This window comes from Pelodiscus sinensis, chromosome 23 (genome assembly GCF_052426305.1).
Source record: "Pelodiscus sinensis isolate ZL-2025 chromosome 23, ASM5242630v1, whole genome shotgun sequence".
NCBI lineage: Eukaryota > Metazoa > Chordata > Testudines > Trionychidae > Pelodiscus > Pelodiscus sinensis.
Genome location: NC_143074.1, coordinates 10,862,932 through 10,886,383, shown reverse-complemented (window position 1 = coordinate 10,886,383; position 23,452 = coordinate 10,862,932). Strand labels below are relative to the sequence as shown.

Genomic DNA, 23,452 nt, shown 5'->3' with positions numbered 1-23,452 from the left:
AAGATTTTCACAAGTCAGCAAGTTCAGCTTTAGCAGAGCAATAGCATCCTTGTTCAACAGGCTACAGACACCCAACGATAATATTGTTCCTCCCATGAATACAACACAACACAACTGTCTGTCTAGTGAGAAGTGCCTTGCAAACCAAGGCACTAACAGGAGATTCAAAGCCCAGCTGTATGGAAGTGAAGACATTAACTCAGTGGTAACAGTGATATCTACTATTCCTTCCAGCAGGTGCACAGAATAAGACACTGGCAAAGAGTGAGTAAGAGGAAAAGAAAGGGAGTATCTCTAAATTGCATGTGCTATAGTGGGACAAGGCACTGATGCATCTAATCGAGGCAGCAGCATGAGGGTGAGGGTGGAGGGGGGAAGGTGGTCCGCGGGAGCCCATAGGCACGGGGAGCTGACTTGAAAGCTGGCTCCCCGTGTGTATCGTCTCCTGCCTGCTCCGCTCACCGTTCACACTGCTGCTGCTCAGAGGCAGCAGTGCAGGAATTGGGGTGTGCGGGGGGAGGCAGGCGGATCCAGAGCTCGTGGGGAGCCTGCTTAAAGCCACTTATCACCACTGGCTCTTGCTCACCCACCCCTTGCCACCCCAATACAGAAGGGGGAGTGTGTGTAGTCGATAAATGATTAACCGATAAGCCCGGGCTTATCGGTTAATCATTTACTCAACTATATGCTAACATCCCTACTTCCAAACCCATGATTCTATGATTAAGATTAAAATCTTAGAGTGCACTTAATTTTGGAGTAAGACCCAGTGAACTCACTGGTACGTGTTGTCTGAGAAACCAATTCCAATGGGGTTCCCTTGGAAAAGCTGAGTTATGCCTCAGTAAAATAAGGAATAGACTTATGGCATCACCACTATGGTCTGTGGCCATGAGGTTCCAAAAATAAGGGGGCATGTATTATGTAATATAAATTAAGAAAATGACACTCAGTGGCAACTGGCAACTGTAGATTTCTCTCACTGCAGCTTCCTGTAATGTATACTTGAGTGATAGATTCTAAACCCAGTTAGCTAATTTAATAAGTCATAAGGATTAGTTAGCTAAGCTAAACTTTTTTTCTAGCAACACCCAACACAGCAAACAGCTGGGGAATGTACTTGTCAAATCACATACTAAAAGGCATAGAGAGAGTCTTGAAGAAAAATGCATTGCAAAGTGAAATATTTAAGGGTATGTCTACACTACCCCGCTAGTTCGAACTAGCGGGGTAATTTGAATTTCCCGGGCTTCATTTGCATAAGCGGGGAGCCGCCATTTTTAAAACCCCGCTGGTTCGAACCCCGTGCAGCGTGGCTACACGGGGCACGAACTAGGTAGTTCGAACTAGGCTTCCTAGTACGAACTACCGTTACTCCCCATTTCACGAGGAGTAACGGTAGTTCGAACTCGGAAGCCTAGTTCGAACTACCTAGTTCATGCCCCGTGTAGCCGTGCTGCACGGGGTTCGAACCAGTGGGGTTTTAAAAATGGCGGCTCCCCGCTTATGCAAATGAAGCCCTGGAAATTCAAATCCCGGGCTTCATTTGCAAGTGCGGTATGCCTACATTACCCTCCTAGTTCGAACTAGGAGGGTAGTGTAGACATACCCAAAGTTACTAACCTGTAGAACCACTCAGCCATATCCACATCATTTTCTCCCAATAAGCAGTTTTCCTTATGAGGTTTCATTCTCGCAACTAGACCCTGCATTATCTTCTTGCACTGTTTACACTTGATACATTTTCCTTTTTTGCCCAGAAAGCAAATTTACTCAAAATATTCCTAGATAGGGTTTCTCTTACACCCAGAAACCATGACAGTTTTTCTGTGGCAAAAAAGAGTAGGGGAATATAGGAAGCTTAATAATGTCTTTCCAGTCCACTCCACTGTTCCTTTCTATGTTGCCTTCGTCCCTTCCTAAATATTGTCTTTCTGTCTTTAAGATAATGTCTTAACTAACTCCTCTACAGTGCTTAGCCAATGTCCACCACCACATAAGCACAGAACAAACACAATCCTACTCAGCCTGTGTCTTTCTTTGCACATGCTACTTCTTAGTCTGTTGGGAAACAGAAATAGAAAGCTTCCTGAAAATTCTGGGCAAGAGCTAGTAGTTAGGTTAAGGGACCCGATAAGTCTAGGCTTATCAGGTAGTCGAGTCACTACTAGACTACTTGCTTCCCCCTCACCGGCTGCCTCTGTATCAGCTTATTAGCTGCTACTTAATGTCCCTAGTTAGGCTGGACAGACTAGATCCATTAATTCATTTTTAGATGAAGCATAGGGCTGGGCAAGATACGGCCCACCTAACCATTTGGAGTGCATCTGACCGCTATTTACATCCTGCCAGTGCCATAGAATTTCTAGGACATGGCTCAGGCAGCAGGACCCTGTTTTAAAGGGCTTACAGTTCCCAGGTGCGGCACTACCCCAGCAGCAGCCAGCGCCTTTTAAATAGCTGCAGCAACCTGGGAAACAGCCAAACAATGCGGTAACAATGGTGCAGAGAGCGGTGAACCCTGTAAATATGGTCCTGGTACCTGAGTCACTGCCAGAAATTCTGTTGCGGTGGCAGCAAGACAAAAAAAAAAAAAAAAAAAAAAAAAGTAAGCAGTCAGATTTATTCTGCAACCAGATCCAAGAGTTAGGTGGGCTGTATCTTGCCTATCCTGGCTATAGACAGTGACATAATTTCATTAATAAGAAATGTGTGCAAACCCTGACAGCTTATCAAAATTCATTGAGTGGACCCCGGTGAAAATTATTGCCCACAGCTGGCGCAACACGTTTGTGGTCAGATTTAACTTATTTTTAAATGAGAAATTTATAAATCAATAAAATACTAAATTAAAAAAATCCAAATTTTTATTTGTATTTAAAAAAAACCATCCGTGTTTGTCCACTCTGGCATTATAGAGCTAAGGGTTCAGCATGGACCCAATAGGATCATGGGCCAGTATTTGACAAGCGATCAAAGCTACAAAACAATTTTTATCGATCTGAAACCGAGTTTAAAATCCCAATTTTCTAATGACAGAGCAATGGATCCACAAGGAAGCAAACTGAACAAATCCTGTTAGATACAGAAGATTGCATATCCAAACACTGCCATCTTCATCCTCCCACAGACAAGACCCTCTCCAGTTAAGCAGGATGCCTCACACACATGCCAATGTTTAGACTTGCCCAGAAGGGAGAGTAATTTGATTTTGAAGAGCAGAAGTGGGTGTTCTTTCCCAGAATATTCTGAAATAGCAGATGCAATTTCCTGCAATAAAATATAAGCCTCCCCAGCATTTATCCAGAACTTGCCATGGGCAACTTACAGCCCAGGGGTGGGCAAATATTTTTAATGGGGGCCTACGCCCAAGATTTTGGTAAATGGTCAAGGACCGTCCTTCTGTGGAGGGGGTGCAGGGTCTGGTATGGTGGGTGGGGTGTGGAAGGGAACTTGGGATAGAGGACTGGGGTGCAGGGTGTGAGGTCAGAGGGAGTTTAGGTGAAGGAGAGGGTTATGATCTAGGGCAGGGGAATGGGGGGCAGGGTAAGGGGGGGTTGGGTGCAGGAAAGGATTCTGGCCTGGGAGAGGGGGTGCGCAGAAGGGGATGCAGGCTCTGGGAGGGAGTTGTGACCTGGGAGGAGGTGGGGAGAGGGGATACAGAAGGGCTGAGTAGTGGCCTGGGGCAGAGAGTTGGGGGGAAGAGCGGATGGGGTGCCAGAGGCAGGCTCTGGCTGGGAGGCACTTACCTAGGGGCTCCCAGCCAGCAGCTCTGTAGGAACCTGAGCCTTCCTGCCTGTCTGCTAGCTGGGCTACTCCATGTGGCTCTGCTCCAGCACAGGGAGGGACCAGGAAGGGGCATGAGGGAGTGAAGCAGCTTAATTCGCTGCCCCTGCCTTCAGCAAAATTTTTGATCTCCTATTGGCTGGAAACTGGCCAATGGGAGCTGAGGGATTTTGCTAGGGGGCAAGCACAGCAGGTAAAGCTTTCTCCTTCCTGCCCAGACCGCAAAACAATTAGCAGCCTGCTGTTTAAAACAGTATGTGACAGCTGCTCTTTAGAAGGGCACTGGTGAGGAGGCAATGGGCCAGATCCAGCCCGCTGGCCACCTCTTGCCCACCCCGTTATAGCCTATTAAATATGAATAGATGTGCAACCAAATGACAGGATCCCAAAGGCGCACATGCATTGCTCAAACAGATTACAACTCACAAAAGAGGCGCAAGGCAAACCAAAGGCTGGTTATTCTACCCCTTTATTTAAGAGAAGGAGGATTTCTTTCCTAAGCTTAGTGCCCCTCTTACCTCCTGCCCTGGGCCTAAAGCAGTGGTTTTCAAACTTTTTGGCCCATGGATCATCTGGCTCACTGTAAACCTTTTCACAGACCACCAGTTGCTAATGGAAACTCACTATTACATAATTACACCTGAAGCATTTTACTAGCGCTGCAGCTAGTGAGAGTGGTTTAATTCAAATTATTGAACAGATTAAGCAGTTTAACTCTGTTAATTTATCAAACTCCATTTTAAATAAAGTAAAATATTAATTTACATCGAACACAAAAGGTTTCAATGGTGTCTTTGTTCATGGCAGGTGTAAGGAACCTTTTTTGGGTCGGGGGCTACTGACCCACAGAAAAATCTGTTGGGGACCACGTAAGTGAGAGGCAAAAGAACTCCTCCAAAAAAAACCCCAACCCCACTGATGTGGGCCCCAACTGAGACACCTCACTCCTCTGGTGTTCCAGCCCTACGGGGCAAGGGGAAGGGACAGAGAGGTCTGAGGTTCAGGACTTCCAAGATGCCAGATTTACTTTTCTGGGGTTCCGGAGTAATTGGATTTTTATGGGAACCCTTAGGCTCGGGGGTGGGGACAAAAATGAGGGGTTCAGCATGCAGGACAGGGCTGCTAGTGAGTGGGATAGGAATGGGGTGCAGGATCTAGGAAGGAGATGGAGTGCAGAAGCAGGGTGGGAGCAGGAGCAAGGGAGGGTGCACTTTGTGGCCAGAAGAGCAGTGCAAGGAGCAATGGTGGATGCAGGAACAGGCTGGGGGTGGGATGTCTGGCCCAGAGGGAGGGTGAAGAGTCTGACCAGGAAGGGAAGGTGCAGGAGCGGACTAGGCATAGGGATCCGGCCAGGAGGGGTTCAGGGAGATGGAGGGCAGGGTGCCTGCTGGGAATAAGGCTGGGATCAGGGTGGCTGGGGAGGAGGTTCAGGGAAATGGGGTGCCCCATTGGGGCGGGGCAGGGAGGCTGGGTGCAGTGCAGTGAGGTGGGGAATGGATGACCCTAAGGTGTCCAACCCTGCTGGGGGTGGGGCCCTGCGGGGATCTGGTCCAGGCACTCTTGGGGGCGGGCCCTGAGGCAGCTTGGCCCCTCCCCCCAGACCAAGTCCCTATGAGTGCAAAGCCCCAAAGGGCCCCAAGTCCCCACCTGTGTCCTGCATGTGCAGGCACCTCAGCCCCAGTTTGCAGAGCAACTATTGAGTCTGGATCAGTGATTAGAAAGGAGGGAAAAAATGTCCCCACGCATCTATTGGAGCTTTTCACCATGTCAGTTACAGCGAATAAAGTCACACTCCATCTTCTGACACAGGACCCCTAACACACACGCACTAGTCAGGACAGGAATTCAGAGCTAGGGAATCTTCAGGACCATCCTTATATCATGACAATACAGCTCCCAAAGCAGGAAAGTTTTAATGCTGTCTTACAAAAGGTGAACAGAATTCTGCAACTGTGACCTACAACAAGAACAAACTAGCTCACCATTAGGCAACAGCTCAGAACAAAGTTTCTGTCAGATGCCAGAGGTGTATGAGCTACAGGCTGGAAAATATGAAAAAAGTGATGTAAACACACACAGCAGCTCCAAAGTGGCTTTGAGAGCTGCATCACACCTGACCATTCGCAGTTAGCTCACAGTCTACCATTGTGTCTTACTCTAAGTTCTGCCTTCTGGTTTCTCCAGCACTGGCTTCCTCTGGCACTCTCAGCTCACCTCTGTCAGTGGAAAAGACTTTCTGTAGGTCTTGCTATCTGGATTTTCCCTACTTCACTGACCCCCCAGGTTTCAAACCTCAGATGAAGACAGTTGTTCTCTATTGTCTATACATCCTAGTTTTTCCTCTATTTTGTTTTCTAACTCTAAAAGCAAAGGCTCATAAAGGGGGTGAGGAGGGAGAGCCACCCATTCCCAGCCCAAGACTGAGGCAAGGGATGGGACCACACCTGGCCAACGGCTCGGCTGCCTGCCCCCTTTGCAGCCTGGTTGCAGCTCTGCTCCAGACTCAGCCACAGATCCATCCCCACTCCACCCCCAACCACAGCCCCAGCCTTTCCCCCCTTAACTCTGCTTCCATGGCCCTGCTCCTGGGTCAGGGGCATTGCAGACAGAGGTAAGGGATGCATGACCCTCTAATATCTGGGGACCACAGTCTTAAAAGTGTGTGTGTGGGGGGGAGGGGCGGGGGTCTCTTAAGCCAACAGTATCTTAAACTGAGTTGTGCTGTTTCCATAAAATGCCTCCTCCATTAAAGGTCTCCAAGGGCATTCCTCAGCCAGTAACTGAGAACTACATTCGAAACTAGGGATGTTAGCTATCAGTTAATTGAACAGTCGACTAGTGGCATGAATTTCTAGTAGTTAGTCAGCTATTCTATAGTCTCCGGGGCAGCGCCGGCAGCCAATACAATCTGGCCCCACTCCCGGGGAGCCCCCTGCCACCTCACGCACCTCTAATGCCTCTCTATTAGAGGCAACAGTGTGGGGTAAGAGGTGGTGGCCAGTCTAAAAAACAGCTCCCCTCAGGAAGCCTAAGCTTATCGGTTAATCGACTAGTCGACTCCTCGTTCACATCCCTATTCTAAACTCCTGGATCTGGTGGGGATGTTGGATGGTATAAAGAGCTTTTTGTTTCTACAGGGAAAGCCTTTACTTCCAGCTATGCTGGCAGCAAGAGGACTTCAGAAGTCACCACACTGCATGCTCCTACACATGCTGGGATGAAGCCAGCCTAGCTCTACTACACAGGCAGATCCCCCTACAGCTAGAAACAAATCTCCCTTCAGACTCCTGCACCTCAGAAATCAGTGGGATCACGGGATAATAGCCTACAGCAGAATATGACCCCCCCATCCTTTCCCATCATTAGAGGATGCTTTTACTCATGCTGGCAGAGACTAGCAATGGAGGATGATTGCGTAATTCCCTAAACTAAAAGTCTGAAATACTTACCTATATGGAAAGAAGTTTAAATCCCAGGAGGACTGAGGCAGCCCTTCGTTCACTGAAGAACAGTAGGCTACCTACAATGTATTGCTCTGTGTGGATGTGGAAGATCTATGGCATGTTTTATAAAAGCAGAGGTTGCCATGATGTTCTTGGCCAAACTTGGCCATCTCTCTCTGCTATGCAGGGTGTTGTGTGTTTCCCTTGATCCCACAGTAGGGATGTAAAAACCCGGTTAATCAGTTAACTGGTTAAACGTTAGGCTAACTGGTTAAACGACTAAGCAGGATCTGTGTTGGGCACTTCTCCAGCCCAGCTGGAGCAGCCCCCAGCCCACAGGGCTCCAGCCCCTAAGCTGAGGGCAGACTGCTGGCTCCCTGGGGTTAGGGCTGACTCTGCTTGCTCCTGGCTCCCAACCCCCACTGAAGCAGCCCTTGCCCGTGAGCCTCAGACAGGGACTGCTCCAATTAAAATAGCCCCCATCTGCAGCTGACCTTCGGCGGGGCCCGCACCAGTTAACCTTTCAAATCCCTATCCCAGAGGCAGCTGCACTGCAATGCTGCCATACAAGTACAGCTGCAAAGTGCTTCAGTGCCCTGTGGGAGAAAGGGTTATCTAAAGCAAACTTATTCTTCATCCTCAGGAGGTGTCAGTGCTAGGCTGACAGCTAGACCTTAACTCAAATGGGACCATCAACAGCACCAAGTGCACCTGTGACATAGTGTTGGTACCTTGCTGGTTGCTATGCTGGGCGGTGGGCTGTGGGTGACCCCCACTGGCTGCTGTCTGTACCACGGCCCAGCAGAGTAGCTGATGGGACAGGGAGGTAACCTGTTCGACCGGTTACCTCCCAGGGAGAGACACAAAGGAAGGAGGGGAGGCCAGCCCCTGGCTGGGGGGCAGGGCTGGAAGGGATTTTTTTAGTTTCTGTCTGGTATCATGGAAGCAGCAGCTTAGGAAAGGGGCTGGGTTTAAGGGCCCAGTCTTCCCCATCTCAAGGGGGGCTGAGGCATCCTAGGCCTGTCCTGTAACCAGATTACATCTATGCTGTTCTGTATCCTGGAGAAGCAATAAACTCCCTCTATTCTACTGGCTGGTGGAGTCTGTTCGTGCCACTACGGGGGTGCAGGAGGTGAGGGATCTCCGACACGCCGCCACAGCACCTCCAACCACAAGTTACTTGGCCTTCAGTTTCCCTGGGGTAATTTTTTGAACACGAAGCTAACACACAGCGTTACACCCGGATACCACTTAGCTGAAAGTCCTAAGATCCCACATCAGCAATTTCCTCAGACCAACTGACCGCACTGAAAAGCCTTCTAATGAGCCCGTCTACCCTAGCCGGCTCAGCTCTTCCCCGATCACATATCCTCCACTTCTGCTTGCCAAGGAGCAGCTGTTAAGTTGTGAAAGAGAGAGAAAGAAAGGAAAGAGAAAAGATTGGTTCTCTGGCCTAAGCTAGAGTTCCAGCTCTACAGCAGTGGCTCCAAACCTTTTAGGTCACATCCTTCCTTTCCTGTAATGGACTCTGTCCACACCCTATCTCCCAAAGCAATGGTCAGGAGTAGGGATGTTAGCAAGCAAGTAATTAGTTAATCATGTAGTCGACAGAAATTCTAGCAGCTACATAATCAGTCGATAAGGGAGGAAGTGCTCAGTCCTGGCTCACGCCGGGTCTGGGAGCTACCTCCCACTGCAGCTCTGCAGTTTAAATATAGTAGGAGCCAGGTGGGCAGGCAGTCTGGTTCCTACTACATTTAAACTGCTTTTAAGATGTCTCCCTGCAGCACTGGCTCCTATTTCCTCCCTTCGCTGCCGCTGATACGGGGGGGGGAGGGTAGAGGGGGAATGCGAGTAAGTCAAGTAGATTAACTGATAAGCCTACGCTTATTGGTTAGCAGTCTACTCACTTACATCCCTAGTCAGGCGCTGGGGCCAGGAGCGGGGCCATAGTCAGGGCTGGGAGCAGAAAGGCAGGAGCCAGAGCTGCGGGAGGGGCTGGATCCCAAGCTAGAGCTGGGGCCAGGAGCTGAGCTGCATTTAGGACCAGAGCTGATGCGGAGGCCAGAGCAATCTCTCCCCACACCTGATGGGGGTTGACACAGAACCCATCATGCTCCCCCAAAAGGGATGTGCCCCAAACTAAGATGCTACACCAGCCAAAAGAAGCATGGTCTTCAAGGAACTGTGAATACAAGTACTTGGTACAAGTGCTGCAGGATCCGACCAGAGGCCGTGCGCAGCTTGACCTGCTGCTCACAAACAGGGAGGAGCTAATAGGGGAGGTAAAGTGGGTGACAACCTGGGAAGCAATGATCACGAAATGGTAGATTTCAGGATCCTGACCAAAGGAAGAAAAGAGAGTAGTAAAATACACACCTTGAAATTCAGAAAAGCAGACTTCGACTCCCTCAGAGACCTGATGGGCAGAATCCCAGGGATGCTAACATGAAGGGGAAAGGAGTCCAGGACAGCTGGCAGTATTTTAAAGAAGGCTTATTGAAGGCACAGAAAGAAACAATTCCAATGCGTAGCAAGAGAAGCAAATATGGTAAGAGACCGGATCGGCTTATAGGGGGAATCCTTGGTGAACTTAAGCACAAAAAGGGAGCTTACAAAAAGTGGAAACTTGGACAGATGACTAAGGAGGGGTATAAATGTACAGCTCGACAATGCAGGGGAATTATCAGGAAGGCGAAAGCGCAATTGGAATTGCGACTTGAAAGGGATGTGAAGGATAACAAGAAAGATTTCTACAGGCATGTTAGCAAGAAGAAAGTGATCAGAGAGGTTGTGGATGAGGGCAGTAACCTAGTGACAGATGATGTGGGAAAAGCTGAAGTACTTAATGCTTTCTTTGCCTCTGTCTTCATGGACAAGGTCAGTTCCCAGACTAATGCGCTAAGTGATGCAAGATGGGATGAAGATGGACAGCCCTTGGTGGGGAAAGAACAGGTTAGGAACTATTTAGAAAAGCTAAATGTACATAAATCCATGGGTCTGGACTTAATACATCCAAGGGTACTGAGGGAGTTGGCAAATGTCATTGAGGAGCCTTTGGCCATTATCTTTGAAAACTCGTGGAGATCGGGAGAGATTCCTGATGATTGGAAAAAGGCAAATGTAGAGCCCATCTTTAAGAAAGGGAAGAAGGACGATCCAGGGAACTATAGGCCAGTCAGTCTTACCTCAGTCCCTGGAAAAAATCATGGAGGGGATCCTCAAGGAATCCATTTTGAAGCACTTGGAAAAGGGGAAGGTGATCAGGAATAGTCAGCATGGTTTCATGAAGGGCAAGTCATGCCTGACCAATTGATTAGCTTCTATGATGAGGTAACTGGCTCTGTGGATATGGGGAAGTCAGTGGATGTGATATACCTTGACTTTAGCAAGGCTTTTGATATGGTCTCCCACAGCATTCTTGCCAGTAAGTTAAGGGAATGTGGATTGGATAAATGGACTGTAAGATGGATAGAAAGCTGGCTGGAAGGTCGGGTCCAGAAGGTAGTGATCAACAGCTCGATGTCAGGATGGCGGTCAGTTTCTAGTGGAGTGCCCCAAGGTTCGGTTCTGGGACCGGTTTTGTTCAACATCTTTATTAATGACCTGGATGAGGGGATGGATTGCACCCTCAGCAAGTTTGCAGATGACATTAAGCTAGGAGGACAGGTAGACACGCTGGAGGGCAGAGATAGGGTCCAGAGTGACTTAGACAAATTGGAGGATTGGGCCACAAGAAATCTGATGAGGTTCAACAAGGACAAGTGTAGAATCCTGCACTTGGGACGGATGAATCCCAAGCATTATTACAGGCTGGGGACCAACCAGCTACGTAGCAGTTCTGTAAAAAAGGACTTGGGGGTTACAATGGATGAGAAACTGGACATGAGTCAACAGTGTGCTCTCGTAGCCAAGAAGGCTAATGTCATATTAGGCTGCATGAAGAGGAGTATTGCCAGTCCATCTGGAGAAGTGATTATTCCTCTTTGCTCGGCTCTGGTGAGGCCACATCTGGAGTATTGTGTCCAGTTCTGGACCCCCCACTACAAAAAGGATGTGGATGCATTGGAGAGGGTCCAGCGGAGGGCAACCAAAATTATTAGGGGGCTGGAGCATATGACCTATGAGGAGAGGCTGAGGGAGTTGGGTCTATTTAGTCTGCAGAAGAGAAGAGTGAGAGGGATTTGATAGCAGCCTTCAACTTCCTGAAGGGAGGTTCCAAAGAGGATGGAGAGAGGCTGTTCTCAGTAGTGATAGATGGCAGAACAAGGAGCAATGGTCTCAAGTTGTGGTGGGAGAGGTCCAGGTTGGATATTAGGAAAAACTATTTCACTAGGAGGGTGGTGAAGCACTGGAATGGGTTACCTAGGGAAGTAGTGGAGTCTCCATCCCTAGAGGTGTTTAAGTCCCGATTGACAAAGCTCTGGCTGTGTTGATTTAGTTGGGATTGGTCCTGCCTTGGGCAGGGGGCTGGACTTGATGTCCTTCTAAGGTCTCTTCCAGCTCTATGATTCTATGAATACCAATTGAACTTAAAACGAACAAAAATTGTTAAGTGCACGAGACTGAACTCCTTCAGGGACGAATGGAAATGCCCTGAAATGGCTCAATTCTGGCAGGACCCATGTCATTATTAACAAGAATTCTACCTCCAGAGTCATCACTTGCGGCATCCCACAAAACCCCCATCCACCCGCTTATAATATTCAATGCAAATATGAAGATACTGGAGAGCCAATAAATCATCCAGGCTAAAGTGTCAGCTGTAGGTGAATGAGACTTGGCACTTTAGCTCTTTTACATCAGAGGTATCCCAGCTTCATTAATGGACATCTGATATCGGCACACTCAACTCAGACAATGCTGTAGTGACAGTCTGTATTTTGACTAGCTCATTAGCCCTCATTTTCAAATATTAGTCTGCAGCTTTTGTGTCCCTTTTGGGTTTCTTGGTGCTACTGGATGACCATGTAGCTCCTGGGAGGTTCACTTCCATCTGCACATGGCTAGAAGACTGAGCCAGATCCTATCAGAGAGAGTGGGCTGTGGTGATCTATGAATTTAGGACCTCTGGATTAGGCTACTGCAGCATCGACGATGGAAGGAACACACTCTGGAAAAGCTGTAGTGGGGAAAAAATGCAACTGATCTGCTTAGAAAGACCAGTTGCCATGAATAATCATGCTGATGCACTGCTTTTTATTTCTGTTTTGAATACTTGGAAGGCATTCTGATACAACCGTGACAAGGGATTTTTTAAATACCTTGATTAGTATACAACAGAAGCATATGGGTCGAGCTGTGTAGGAAATTATGGACCATACCTGCTTGCTCTAACCTTGGTTTTAAAAAATAATGCTTTCATAAACACCAAGTTCATAGAATACTACAACTGGAAGGGACCTCGAGAGGTCATCAAATCCAATCCCCTGACAAACACTACCTAGATCATCGCTGATAACTATCTAATCAACCTACTCTTAAATATCTCCAGTGATGGAGATTCCACAACCTCCATAGGCAATTTATTCCAGTGTTTAACCACCCTGACAGTTAGGAAGTTTTTCCTAATGTCCAATCTAAACCTCTCTCTCTGCAATTTAAGCCCATTGCTTCTTGTTCTATCATTGGTGGTCAAGGAGAACAATTTTTCTTCTCTCTTCCTTATAACTCCCTTTTAGGTACTTGAAAACTGCTATCATATCCCCTCTCAGTCTTCTCTTTTCTAAACTAAACAAGCCCTGTTCTTTCAGTCTTCCCCCATTGGTCCTGTTTTCTAGACCTTTAATCATTTTTGTTGCTCTTCTCTGGATCGTCTTCAGTTTCTCCATATCTTTCTTGAAATGTGGTTCTCAAAACTAAATACAATACTCCAACTGAGGCCTAATTCTTCTGCTGTACTCTGCACTGATTATTTATTCTGTCTCTCTCACAACACTCCTTTTAATGCATCCCAGAATCGTGTATGCCAGGGATGGCCAACCCATTCTGGGCAAAGAGCCAAGATCCGGCGCAAAGAGCCGGGGCAAAATTGTCGAGCTCTTTTGTCCCCCTTTAAAAGGAACCCCCAGTCACGTTTGGTCGAGCAAAAAGCTCTGCCCCTTTAAGAAAACGTGTTTAGAGGCTTTCTGGCCACATCAGGCGCCCGTTGGCCGATGCCATCTTTAATTCTCCATCTTTAATGGCCACACTGGACGGCTCCCCTGCCCAGGTCAGCACACAGATCTGGGACGAGAGGACCGTTTTTGGGGGTGCGGGAGCGGCCAGGGCTTGAGGTATTCTGGCGTCCCGGGCACGGGTATGTGGTACCGCCCTGGGGTGCACGCGCGGCCCGGCTACAGATGCTGGCGCGCGGCTCGGGCCTGCTCCCGGGGCGCAAGGCGCAAGCACGGCCCAGTCCGACCTGGCTGTTGCTGCTGGCATATGCGCTGGGCCGCGTAGGGCCCCGTGGCCGTGGGGGAAAGGGTGTTGCTGGCCAGTGCTGCAGGGATGCAGGCGAGCCGGCGCTGCGGGAGCTGGGCGTACGGCACCTGATGGCAGCAGTAAAGGGACGCCGCGTGCCCCTTACAGCTGCCATCAGGCACCCCCTATCAGTTGGCACCCTGGGCAGCTGCCCGGCTCGCCCATGCCTCTGTCCAGCCCTGGGGGCGGCTTTACGAGCCACAGAGGTGAGGAGGGGGGCTTCGCGAGCCATACTGGAGGAGGGAGGGGGGAGGAGAGCCTCATGCAGCTTGTGAGCTGTGGATTGGCCACAGCTGGTGTATGCTTTTTTTTTTTTTTTTGGGCAACAGTGTCACACTGTTGAGTCATGTTTAACTTGTAGGCCACTATAACCCTAGATCCTTTTCTGCAGTGCTCCTTCCTAGACTGTCACTTCCTCTTCTGTATGTGTGGAACTGATTGTTCCTTCCTAAGTGGAGTACTCGGCATTTGTCCTTATTAAAATTCATCCTATTTACCTCAGAACATTTCTCCAGTTTGTCCAAATCATTTTATATTATGACCCTATCCTCCAAAGCACTTGCAATCCCTCCCAGCTTGGTATCATCTGCAAACTTAATAATCATACTCTTAATGAAAATATTGAACAGAATCAGTCCCAAAACTGACCCCTGTGGAATCCCACTTGTTATGCCTTTCCAGCATGATTATGAACCATTAATAACTACTCTCTGGCTGCGTCTAGACTGGCATGATTTTGTGCAAATACTTTTAACGGAAAAGCTTTTCCGTTAAAAGTATTTGCGCAAGAGAGCGTCTACACTGGCACGGATGCTTTTGCGCAAGAAAGCTCAGATGGCCATTTTAGCCATTGGGCTTTCTTGCACAAGAAATTAACTTGCTGTCTACACTGGCCCTTTTGCGCAAGTATCCTTATCCCTGAGCGGGAGCATCAGAGTATTTGCGCAAGAAGCACTGATTTTGTACAGTACAAGGTCAGTGTTCTTGCGCAAATACTCGAGGCCAGTGTAGACAGGCGGCAAGATTTTACAGCCTCTGAGAACAGTTACCCAGACAGTTATGCACCCACCTTATAGTAGCTCCATCTAGTTTGTATTTCCCTAGTTTATTGCTAAAGTCACACAAGACTGTATCAAATGCCTTACTAAAGTCTAAGTATACCCCATCCACCACTTCTCCCTTATTCACAAGGCTTGATATCCTATCAAAGAAAGCTATCAGATTGGTTTGACATGATTCGTTCTTTACAAATCCATGCTGGCTGTTACCTATCACCTGTTTTGTACTTCAACTATTCAGCAGGAAACTAACACAGAACAATAGCCTGAAATGCTGCCAGAGCACGTAAATGGACACTGATAAGATCAATCTTATCCTCATGGGACTCTTCCAGGATGTGTTACAAGGGGACATGATTAAGGGGGAAAAAAGTGAAAGGAAATTTGTAACTTGCAAGTTCATACTTCAAGATCATCAAGTTCTAATGCAGACCAGTGTTTCTCAACTTTTTTTTTTTTAAAGTGCTCCTTTTTTAAAAAAATAATTTAAAAAATTATAAGTACCTCCACTACCTAGTTTTCAAACAGACATTTTTTTTCTACCATTGCAACACATTTGTTTAAACAACCTAATCGTAGCCAGGTGGGTGATGATATTTTTGGGTGTAAAAAGTACAAAAATAAAGCGCTGTAAAACTTAAAATAAAAATTCAGTTTGCTCCAAATTTCAGTTGTGGTGACACCCCTCAGATTTCTCAAGTACCCCTCACATTTCTCAAATACCCCAAGAGTACTCGTACCACTGGTTGAGAAACACTGATTTATGCACACTCGCTGGCTTGGTGGTCTACGAGAGCACATTTCTGAAAATGAGAACTCTAAACCAGCTGGAAGAGCTCACAGGACTTGGAGCTTTTCCAGGATATTCCAAATTCCTAAACATGTTAAGTCATAATGCATTTTGGACAGGTTCCCCCATTTAGCTAGGCTGTTTTGTTACTGCCTCAGCTAGAGGAGCTACTGGCTGCAGTTTCAGTTAAAGGAGGGGGTTCCGGACTCAGGGCGTTAACATTCTCTGGCTGGAATCTGTGTGCCCCACAACCCAGAGAGGCCTCCATCCAACTCTACTGTATAGAGCAGTAACATGTTACATTCTCCCTTATCCACAAGGGAGAAGCAGAGCATTTGACAGAGACTCATATGACCTTCTTATCAATAAACTAGGGAAAAGCAACCTAGATGGGGCTACTGTAAGGTGGATACGTAACTGGCTGGATAACCATTCTCAAAGAGTAGTTATTAACAGTTCAGAATCATGCTGGAAAGGCAGAACAAGTAGGATTCTGCAGGGGTCTGTTTTGGGACCGGTTCTGTTCAATATCTTCATCAATGATTTAGATATTGGCATAGAGTACAATTATTAAGTTTGCAGTTGATACTAAGCTGGAAGGGGTTGCAACTGCCTTGGAGGATAAAGTCATAATTCAAAATAATCTAGACCAACTAGAGAAATGGTCTGAGGTAAACAGGATGAAGTTTAATATGGACAAATGCAAAGTGCTCCACTTAGGAAGGAACTATCAGTTCCACACATACAGAAGGAGAAGCGACAGTCTAGGAAGGAGCACTGCTGAAAAGGATCAATGACCTCTCAAGGTTATAGTGGCCCAACAAGTTAAACATGAGTCAACAGTGTGACTATGCTGGAGAAAAAAAAAAAGCCAACACGATTCTGGGATGCATTAACAGGAGCGTGATGACCAAGACATGAGGGCTGTGTCTACACTGGGCCACTTATTCCAGAAAATCAGCCGCTTTTCCGGAATAAGCTGCAAGCTGTCTACACTGGCCCTTGAATTTCCGGAAAAGCAATGATGCTCTACTGTACAAAATCAGCCGCTATTCCGGAAAAACTATTCTGCTCCCGCTCGGGCATAAGTCCTTATTCCGGAACACTGTTCCGGAAAAGGGCCAGTGTAGACAGCCTAGTAGTCTTTTCCGGAAAAAAGCCCCGATCGCGAAAATGGCGATCGGGACTCTTTTCCAGAAAAGCGTGTCTACATCGGCCACAGACGCTTTTCCGGAAAAAGGGCTTTTCCGGAAAAGAAGCCTGCCAATGTAGACGTTCCTTTTCCGGAAAAACTGAAAACAGAATAGTATTCCGTTTTAAGCATTTCCGGAAATTCATGCCAGTGTAGACACAGCCGAGAAGTCATTCTTCAGCTCTACTCTGCCCCTATTAGGCCTCAATTGGAGTACTGTGTCAAATTCTGGGCATCACATTTCAAGAAAGATGTGGAGAAATTGGAGAAGGTCCACAGAAGAGCAACAAAAATGATTAATGGTTTAGAAAACAGGACCTATGAGGGAAGACTGAAAGAACTGGGCTTGTTTAGTTAAGAAAAGAGAACGGCTATCATGTCTCCTCTCAGTCTTCTCAAGTACCTAAAAGGGTGCTACAAGGGAGAGGGAGAAAAATTGTTCTCCTTGGCCTCTGAGGATAGGTCAAGAATCAATGGGCTTAAACTGCAGCAAGGGAGGTTTAGGTTGGACATCAGGAAAAACTTCCTGTCAGGGTGACTAAACACTGCAATAAATTGCCTATGGAGGTTGTGGAATCTCCATCACTGGAGATATTTAAGAGCAGGTTGGATACATATCTATCAGGGATGATCTAGGCATTATTTGGTCCTGCCGTGAGGGCAGGGGACTGGACTCAATGACCTCTTGAGGTCCCTTCCAGTTCTAGGATTCTATGATTATCTGTATCTGCAGTTCAGCTTGGAACGGACTTGGAAGAAAGATATGCTGTGGCATATGGAAATAAAGCATCCTAACTTCACCTTTACTCACGGTTTGGGTTATTAAGTTGCGTGGTCAGGTCAATCTGACTCAGTTAATGCTACTGAGTGACTGATCATATATGCCTCCTCCCCAAACTCTCAAACACTTTCACACTTGTGTTCAAGGATTTCTTAACTACCAGTCTATTGCAAATACCAGAAGAGAAGTTTGTCTTGCAGGTTAGGTTTCAAAAGCAGGAAATCTTCCACTGAAACTCCAAAAGTGCTTTTTCTGCATCAAAGATTGGCCTAATCTAGGAAATTTCTCTAAAGGTTTTAAAACCAATTCAGCTACATCAACCAAATCCATTAGAACTCTTCCACATGGTACCCAGGATTCCTTTCTTCGATGTTGTTTCCACCTCACTTCTTTTTTTTTTTTGGAAAAGTCATGGTTGGAGAGCAGTGGCAGCTGTTCTACTTGCCCAGACACACAAAAACATTCTGTACAAGGGAATACTGGACATTCTATTGTCAATGATTGTCAGAATTTACAAGCTATACATGAGCGTGTATCTACAGTAATCCATACAGCAAGAATCACCATTACACCAATTGGCTTGGCCACAGAATCTCCGCCACAGCAAGCACCTAGGATTCCAGTTTCTTTTGGAAATGTTCTGGTGCAAAAAAAGCCCAAAAAACCCCAAACACAGAATCTAGCTTAATTCTGTCATATACAAAGTTGCAATTCATCATGGAGATGATGTCCCTTAATTCCTCCTAACCTTTCCCCATAAGTTTAGAATTTCAAAAGGGTCACAGTAAAATGGAAAAAGCAGTAAACTACAAGTCAAGGTAAGTATGGGGAGCCTTGGTACATGGTAACTACTTCTGCCAGTTCCTAGAAGATCACAATTTATTACAAAAGTAGACCGCAACAGACTAAAGTTTGGAAGTGGTCAAATGAATCAATACCACTGAGCCTAGTAATTTTTCTAACAGGAACAGGTTTCACATGCTTTCAGTTAAACCAGAGACAGGGTAGGGGAAAGAAGGCAAATCCAACATCCCACTTCCCCTTCTGCAGGTTTATGAGCAATTAAGCCAAATCAGTAAAATATGCATTTGGTTTAAATTACAAATGATTTCTCTGCAGGCACCTGAATACACTGAGGAAACTCCTGAACCATGAACAGCCAAAGAAAACCCCACAGTGCCAACCCACACAAGGCTGGCAGTGGCATCAAATTGGCACTCCTGCGACCTGCTTCTAGGACAACACGAAGAAGCTGGAAATCCAGCGAGACCAAGTCCACCAGGCAGTTTCCAAATGAATGAGCTGATCTAGGAAGTAAAAGGGTTAAATTCCTTCCCTGCTCTCACAGTTCAAATTCCTTAGACCAGTTACTTCTACCAAACACATGGAAGAAAATTGCAAGGAAAAGTTATTTTGACAGTCTTTTTCCTAGGAGGAATTCACTTAGGGTCTGCTTTTCCAGAGTTACCATAGCTCTCACAACCTTCATCAGGATTAGAGGAGCTCAGCACTTCTTCAAAATCAGGCCTGGGCACTCTGCTGCAGGGTTGCTCAGACACACATACACAGGTTTGCAAAATAGAAAAAACCAGTAAAAACCCTCTCTCCTGGAGAAGAGCAACTCCCACCCTTCTCAGCACGTATAGTACTTTTGGAGACTCAGTTTTCCCTGTAACCAAGCAGTTCTAACAGCCCAATATGTTGTTAGTTACTCTAGGGTTTATATAAAATCTGATTTTGGAAACCACTAAAGGCTGCCCTAAACATTCAGAAGCAGCAAGACAGAAAGTTTGCTTGCATAACAGGAAGTGATAATCAAGGTGAATAGTTGGCAACAAAACAGATTTTGATTAGCAAGAGTGGGGACATAGAACCCCCAAGCAGGCAGAGAGAAGCTAAGCCAACCCACAATGGGGAAGGGGACTTAATAATGAATTCTACAAGAGTGGTCCAAATGTTACAAATTACACTATTGCTGCAGTGCTTGGGTCCGTAAAAAGTTATGGCAAACAGGTGGATCAACAGCATTTATTCGAGAAGATTAATCCATGGTTTTGAAACTAACAACTTTAGCTACAGGGCTGCTGTTTTCCTTTGCAAGGCGATTTGCAATGCAAAGCAAGGTATTTCAACCCTTACCAAAGACAGTAACGCAGAAGAAGAAAAAAGTTGATTGGTTTAGATGCAATTTTCTACTGAGTTAAAGCAAAAGTACAGTTTGGTTAGTTCTTTCCTACATACTATGTGAGAGCTTCTCTCTTTTGGAGGGGGGAGAGATTTGTGATCAAAGTGTTCATCGAGAGACCCCAATATCTTTCAGAAACATCACCCCCAAATAGCTGAATTGAATTCAGTTCTTATCAAAGGCCACACACATACCTACCCAACAATAACCAGTCTGTGGGCTCTGCCAAGATAGGGAAAGAAGAGAAATGGCATGCAGCAGGATTATTAAAAATCACGTGGAAGGGGCAGGCAAGTGTTAGCAATATACTAAATAATTCAGTCCAACACAGTTAAACAGGGAAAGGAGGAGTATAAGGGTAGTGAGAAGAGAATTATACAGAACCTCTTACCTGGAAGACAAACTAACAAAGTCCCCTCCATCCAGCAGCCTTATTTTGCAGAACAGAACACCATTCACAAAGGGGACAGCAGTCAGCTCCTCCAGGGTGAAACTGGTCTGAAATTTAAACTTCTTTTTCTTCATCAGGAAAGCCATGGGCAGGCTCTGAGAAAAGTCCAGGAATTCAGAACAAGATCAGAGAGGAGCTTCTCAAAATGCACACAGAGAAAAAGAGGCACAGGCAGCCCTTTCAGGAGTGGAAAATCAAGCGTGTAAATTTCTGTTCAATTGCAATGAAGGCCGGCATCAAATGCACAATCCTCTTCTCTCTCTGGTGGTCTGATTTGGCTGTGAAATCATTGCCCTGGAAGGCTTCAGGTGCTGAGGAAGAGGACAGAGTAAACTTCTCAAACATCTCCAGGGAGGAAAAGGAGGGAGAAAAATCCAAGCTCCAGACCCGCAGGAGCTCCCCTGACTGCAGTTCTTGTGTTTAAAGGCTGTGGTGCTCTGTGTCCATCAGGCCCCTTTCGGAAACCATCTCTGATGAGAAGTCATCCTGAACTAGTCTGTCGGAAGAAATCCTAGGTCTACAGATCACACAGTCAAGGTTTCCTGGTTTCAGTCTCCTCCCCTTGTGTGACAACTTTACACAGGTCTCCGCTCTCTGTGGCTACTGCTTCAACAGGTGGCTAATGTCAAGTAGGGAGGGAAACAAGTAAATAAATTAGTTTCAGTCAGTCCTGGGCACCTCTGCCAAAATCTATTTAGATGGGTAATTTCTGTCCCACCTCACTGTTGTCTAAAGACAAGGAATCCAGAGATTCCTGCTTCAGAGATTCCTCCACCCCTCTCCCTTTTCTGCCTACTGCCATCTTCACTGCCCCTGGGTTGCACTCTATTTTTCAATAAGTGTTTAATACTTATCTGTCCTAGAATGATTTTTAGCCATAGATCTCAAAGCAATTTAAGGAAAGCAAGTCTAACAGTTAATCCACTGAAAAATATTGGAGAAATGGGGGGAAGGAGTCAGAGTTCTTTGGGAAGTTTCAACGTTTTGGCCCCCTCCATCCCCCCCTAGAAATTTGCAATTTCCCTTATCTCAGCCCCTCCCCCAACTAGCTCTAAGCGTCCCCCTGGCTCAGGGGGGATATCGGAGGGAGTCTTCACCTAAGCAAAGTTCCTGGGGTCGGACCCGCTGTCTCCCCTGTGCCGATTTAACCCAAGTGGGAGCAGAGGCAGCAGACATGGGGGGGGGGGGCGGCTGCAAGCCGCTTGGGGTCTGACGCCAGAGCGGTGCCACGAGGGCTGGGGGGCCCTGTCCCGAGTCTCGCTAAAGGCCTGCGGGGATCCGCTCACACATGCGATGAGCTGAGCCCGGTCTCTGCCCGCCTCCGCCGTGCAACCGGTCTCCTCGCCAGGGGCCCGGATCCAGCCGCAGCCCCGCCCGCCCGGGACTGCCCCAGCCCGGTTCCGCTCGCGCCTCTGCACCGTGAGCGCAGCGCCCCGGGCAGGCGAACGGCGCGACCCCCGGGACCTCGCTCACCTCCTGCCGCTCCCCGCAGAGCGGCCGCCCGCACCGCAGCCCCTGCGAACGCTCCTACGCTACGTGCGCCGGCCGCGCTCACGGCGCAGAGTGGAGCCGTTCCCAGCGGGCCCGCCACGCTTCGAGAATACGACAGCCTAGACAACATTCCCCCCCCCCTCCCACAGGGCCGGGAGGAGAGCGCCGTCCTCTGATTGGGCAGCAGCGCAAGGGGCGGGGAGAAGGACTCGTAGCTCTAGATTCGGATTGGCCGCCACCGAAAGACTGGGGGAGGGGCGAGATATGGGCTTGATGGTTGAGGGAGGTAACTGTCAGTCTAGGTAAAACCCATCCCTCCCCCTTCCTCCTAATTGAGGTGGGAGAAAAGGGGCGGGGAAAAGAGGAGATAGACGGGGGGAGGGGCAGGGAAAGGGGGATAAAAGGAGGATGAACGGGGGGGGGGGGGAACCTGATTGACAGGTAGTGGGGGCGGGACAGGACAGGACCGTGCCGGAAATAGAGCAGCGTCACCCTCCAGCAGGCTGCCCCCGCCTCGCCAGCGCGGGATTGCGTCGCGCCCTGTGCCGGGCTGATCGCTTGCCCTGGGGGTGGGGACCTGCGGGGCCCTCGTGCCGCATTTTCTCGCTTTTCTCTGCAGCCCCGAGAGCCAGAAAGTTCCTTTCATTTCTGCAGGGCCGCTGAGCAGTGCAGCCCATCACGTGACTTCAGGCGCTGCTGCCGAACTCCCTGATTTCACCTAAACACCGTGGAGCGGGAGCGGGCAAACGTTCGGCCTGAGGGCCGGTCTGGGCGGGGGCGCTCCTGGGGGCAGGGCTGGTAACAATTCACTGATAAACCCGGGCGTGTGGGTTAATCCCTACCACTATACCCCGCCCCCTTCTGTATCAGAGGGGGGGGGGGGAGGCAGGAGCTAGTGCAGTTGGCTCCCCATGAGCACCAGATCCCATGGAGCTGCCTCCCCCCCCACCCCAACGCTGCTGCCTCTGATAGAGGGAGGGTTGCCAGATGGTTTCAACAAAAATACCAGACACACTTGACACCACAATCTACATTACATTTTATTTAGAAAATACTGGACATTTATATTTTCTCAGTTTCTTTCCTGAACAGAAATCTCAAATACTGGGCTGTTCAGTTCAAAACTGGACACCTGGCAACCCTAAACAGAGAATGAGCAGCACAAAGGGTGAAGCGGGTAGGTGGAGCCAGTTCATGTGGGAAGTGACTTTCAAGCTGGCTCCCCACATATATCACATTCCGCAGAGCCACCTCCCCCACCCCAACACACAGATTGTGTCTAAACTGGCCAGTTTTTCCAGAAAATCAGCCGCTTTTCCGGAAAAACTTGCCAGCTGTCTACACTGGCCACTTGAATTTCTGCAAAAGCACTGACGATCTCATGTAAGTGTCAGTGTTTTTGCGGAAATACTATGCTGCTCCCGTTCAGGCAAAAGTCTTTTTCTGAAAAACTTTTGGGCAAAACGGCCAGTGTAGACAGCAGAGATTTGTTTTCCACAAAAAAGCCCCGATCGAGAAAATGGTGATTGGGGCTTTTTTGCGGAAAAGTGCGTCTAGATCGGCCACGGACGCTTTTCCGCAAAAAGTGCTTTTGCGGAAAAGTGTCCTGCCAATCTAGACACGCTTTTCCGAAAATGCTTTTAATGGAAAACTTTTCCGTTAAAAGCATTTCTGGAAAACCATGCCAGTCTAGATGTAGCCACACTGTTACCTCTCTGTCAGAGGCAGCAGAGTGGAAGGAGGTAGGCAGGAGTTGATGTGTGTGGGGAGCGGACTTTTAAGTTGGCTCTCCATGCATGCCAGCTCCATAGAG

The 23,452-nt window shown here is 47.8% G+C and overlaps 1 protein-coding gene across 1 annotated transcript in view; it reads right to left on the bottom strand.

Annotated features, from left to right (window-relative positions):
- The window catches only part of EEIG1 (estrogen-induced osteoclastogenesis regulator 1), a 60,395-nt gene extending 38,615 nt beyond the window's left edge, over nucleotides 1-21,780 (bottom strand). The window contains exons 1-2 of the mRNA XM_006136328.3: nucleotides 21,622-21,780; nucleotides 20,089-20,767 (exon numbers count right to left, since the gene is read on the bottom strand). Coding sequence (XP_006136390.1) covers nucleotides 20,089-20,234 — 146 coding nt within the window. The 5' untranslated portion in view covers nucleotides 20,235-20,767; nucleotides 21,622-21,780. The remainder of the gene's footprint in view (nucleotides 1-20,088; nucleotides 20,768-21,621) is intronic.
- Between the last annotated feature and the right edge of the window lie 1,672 nt (nucleotides 21,781-23,452).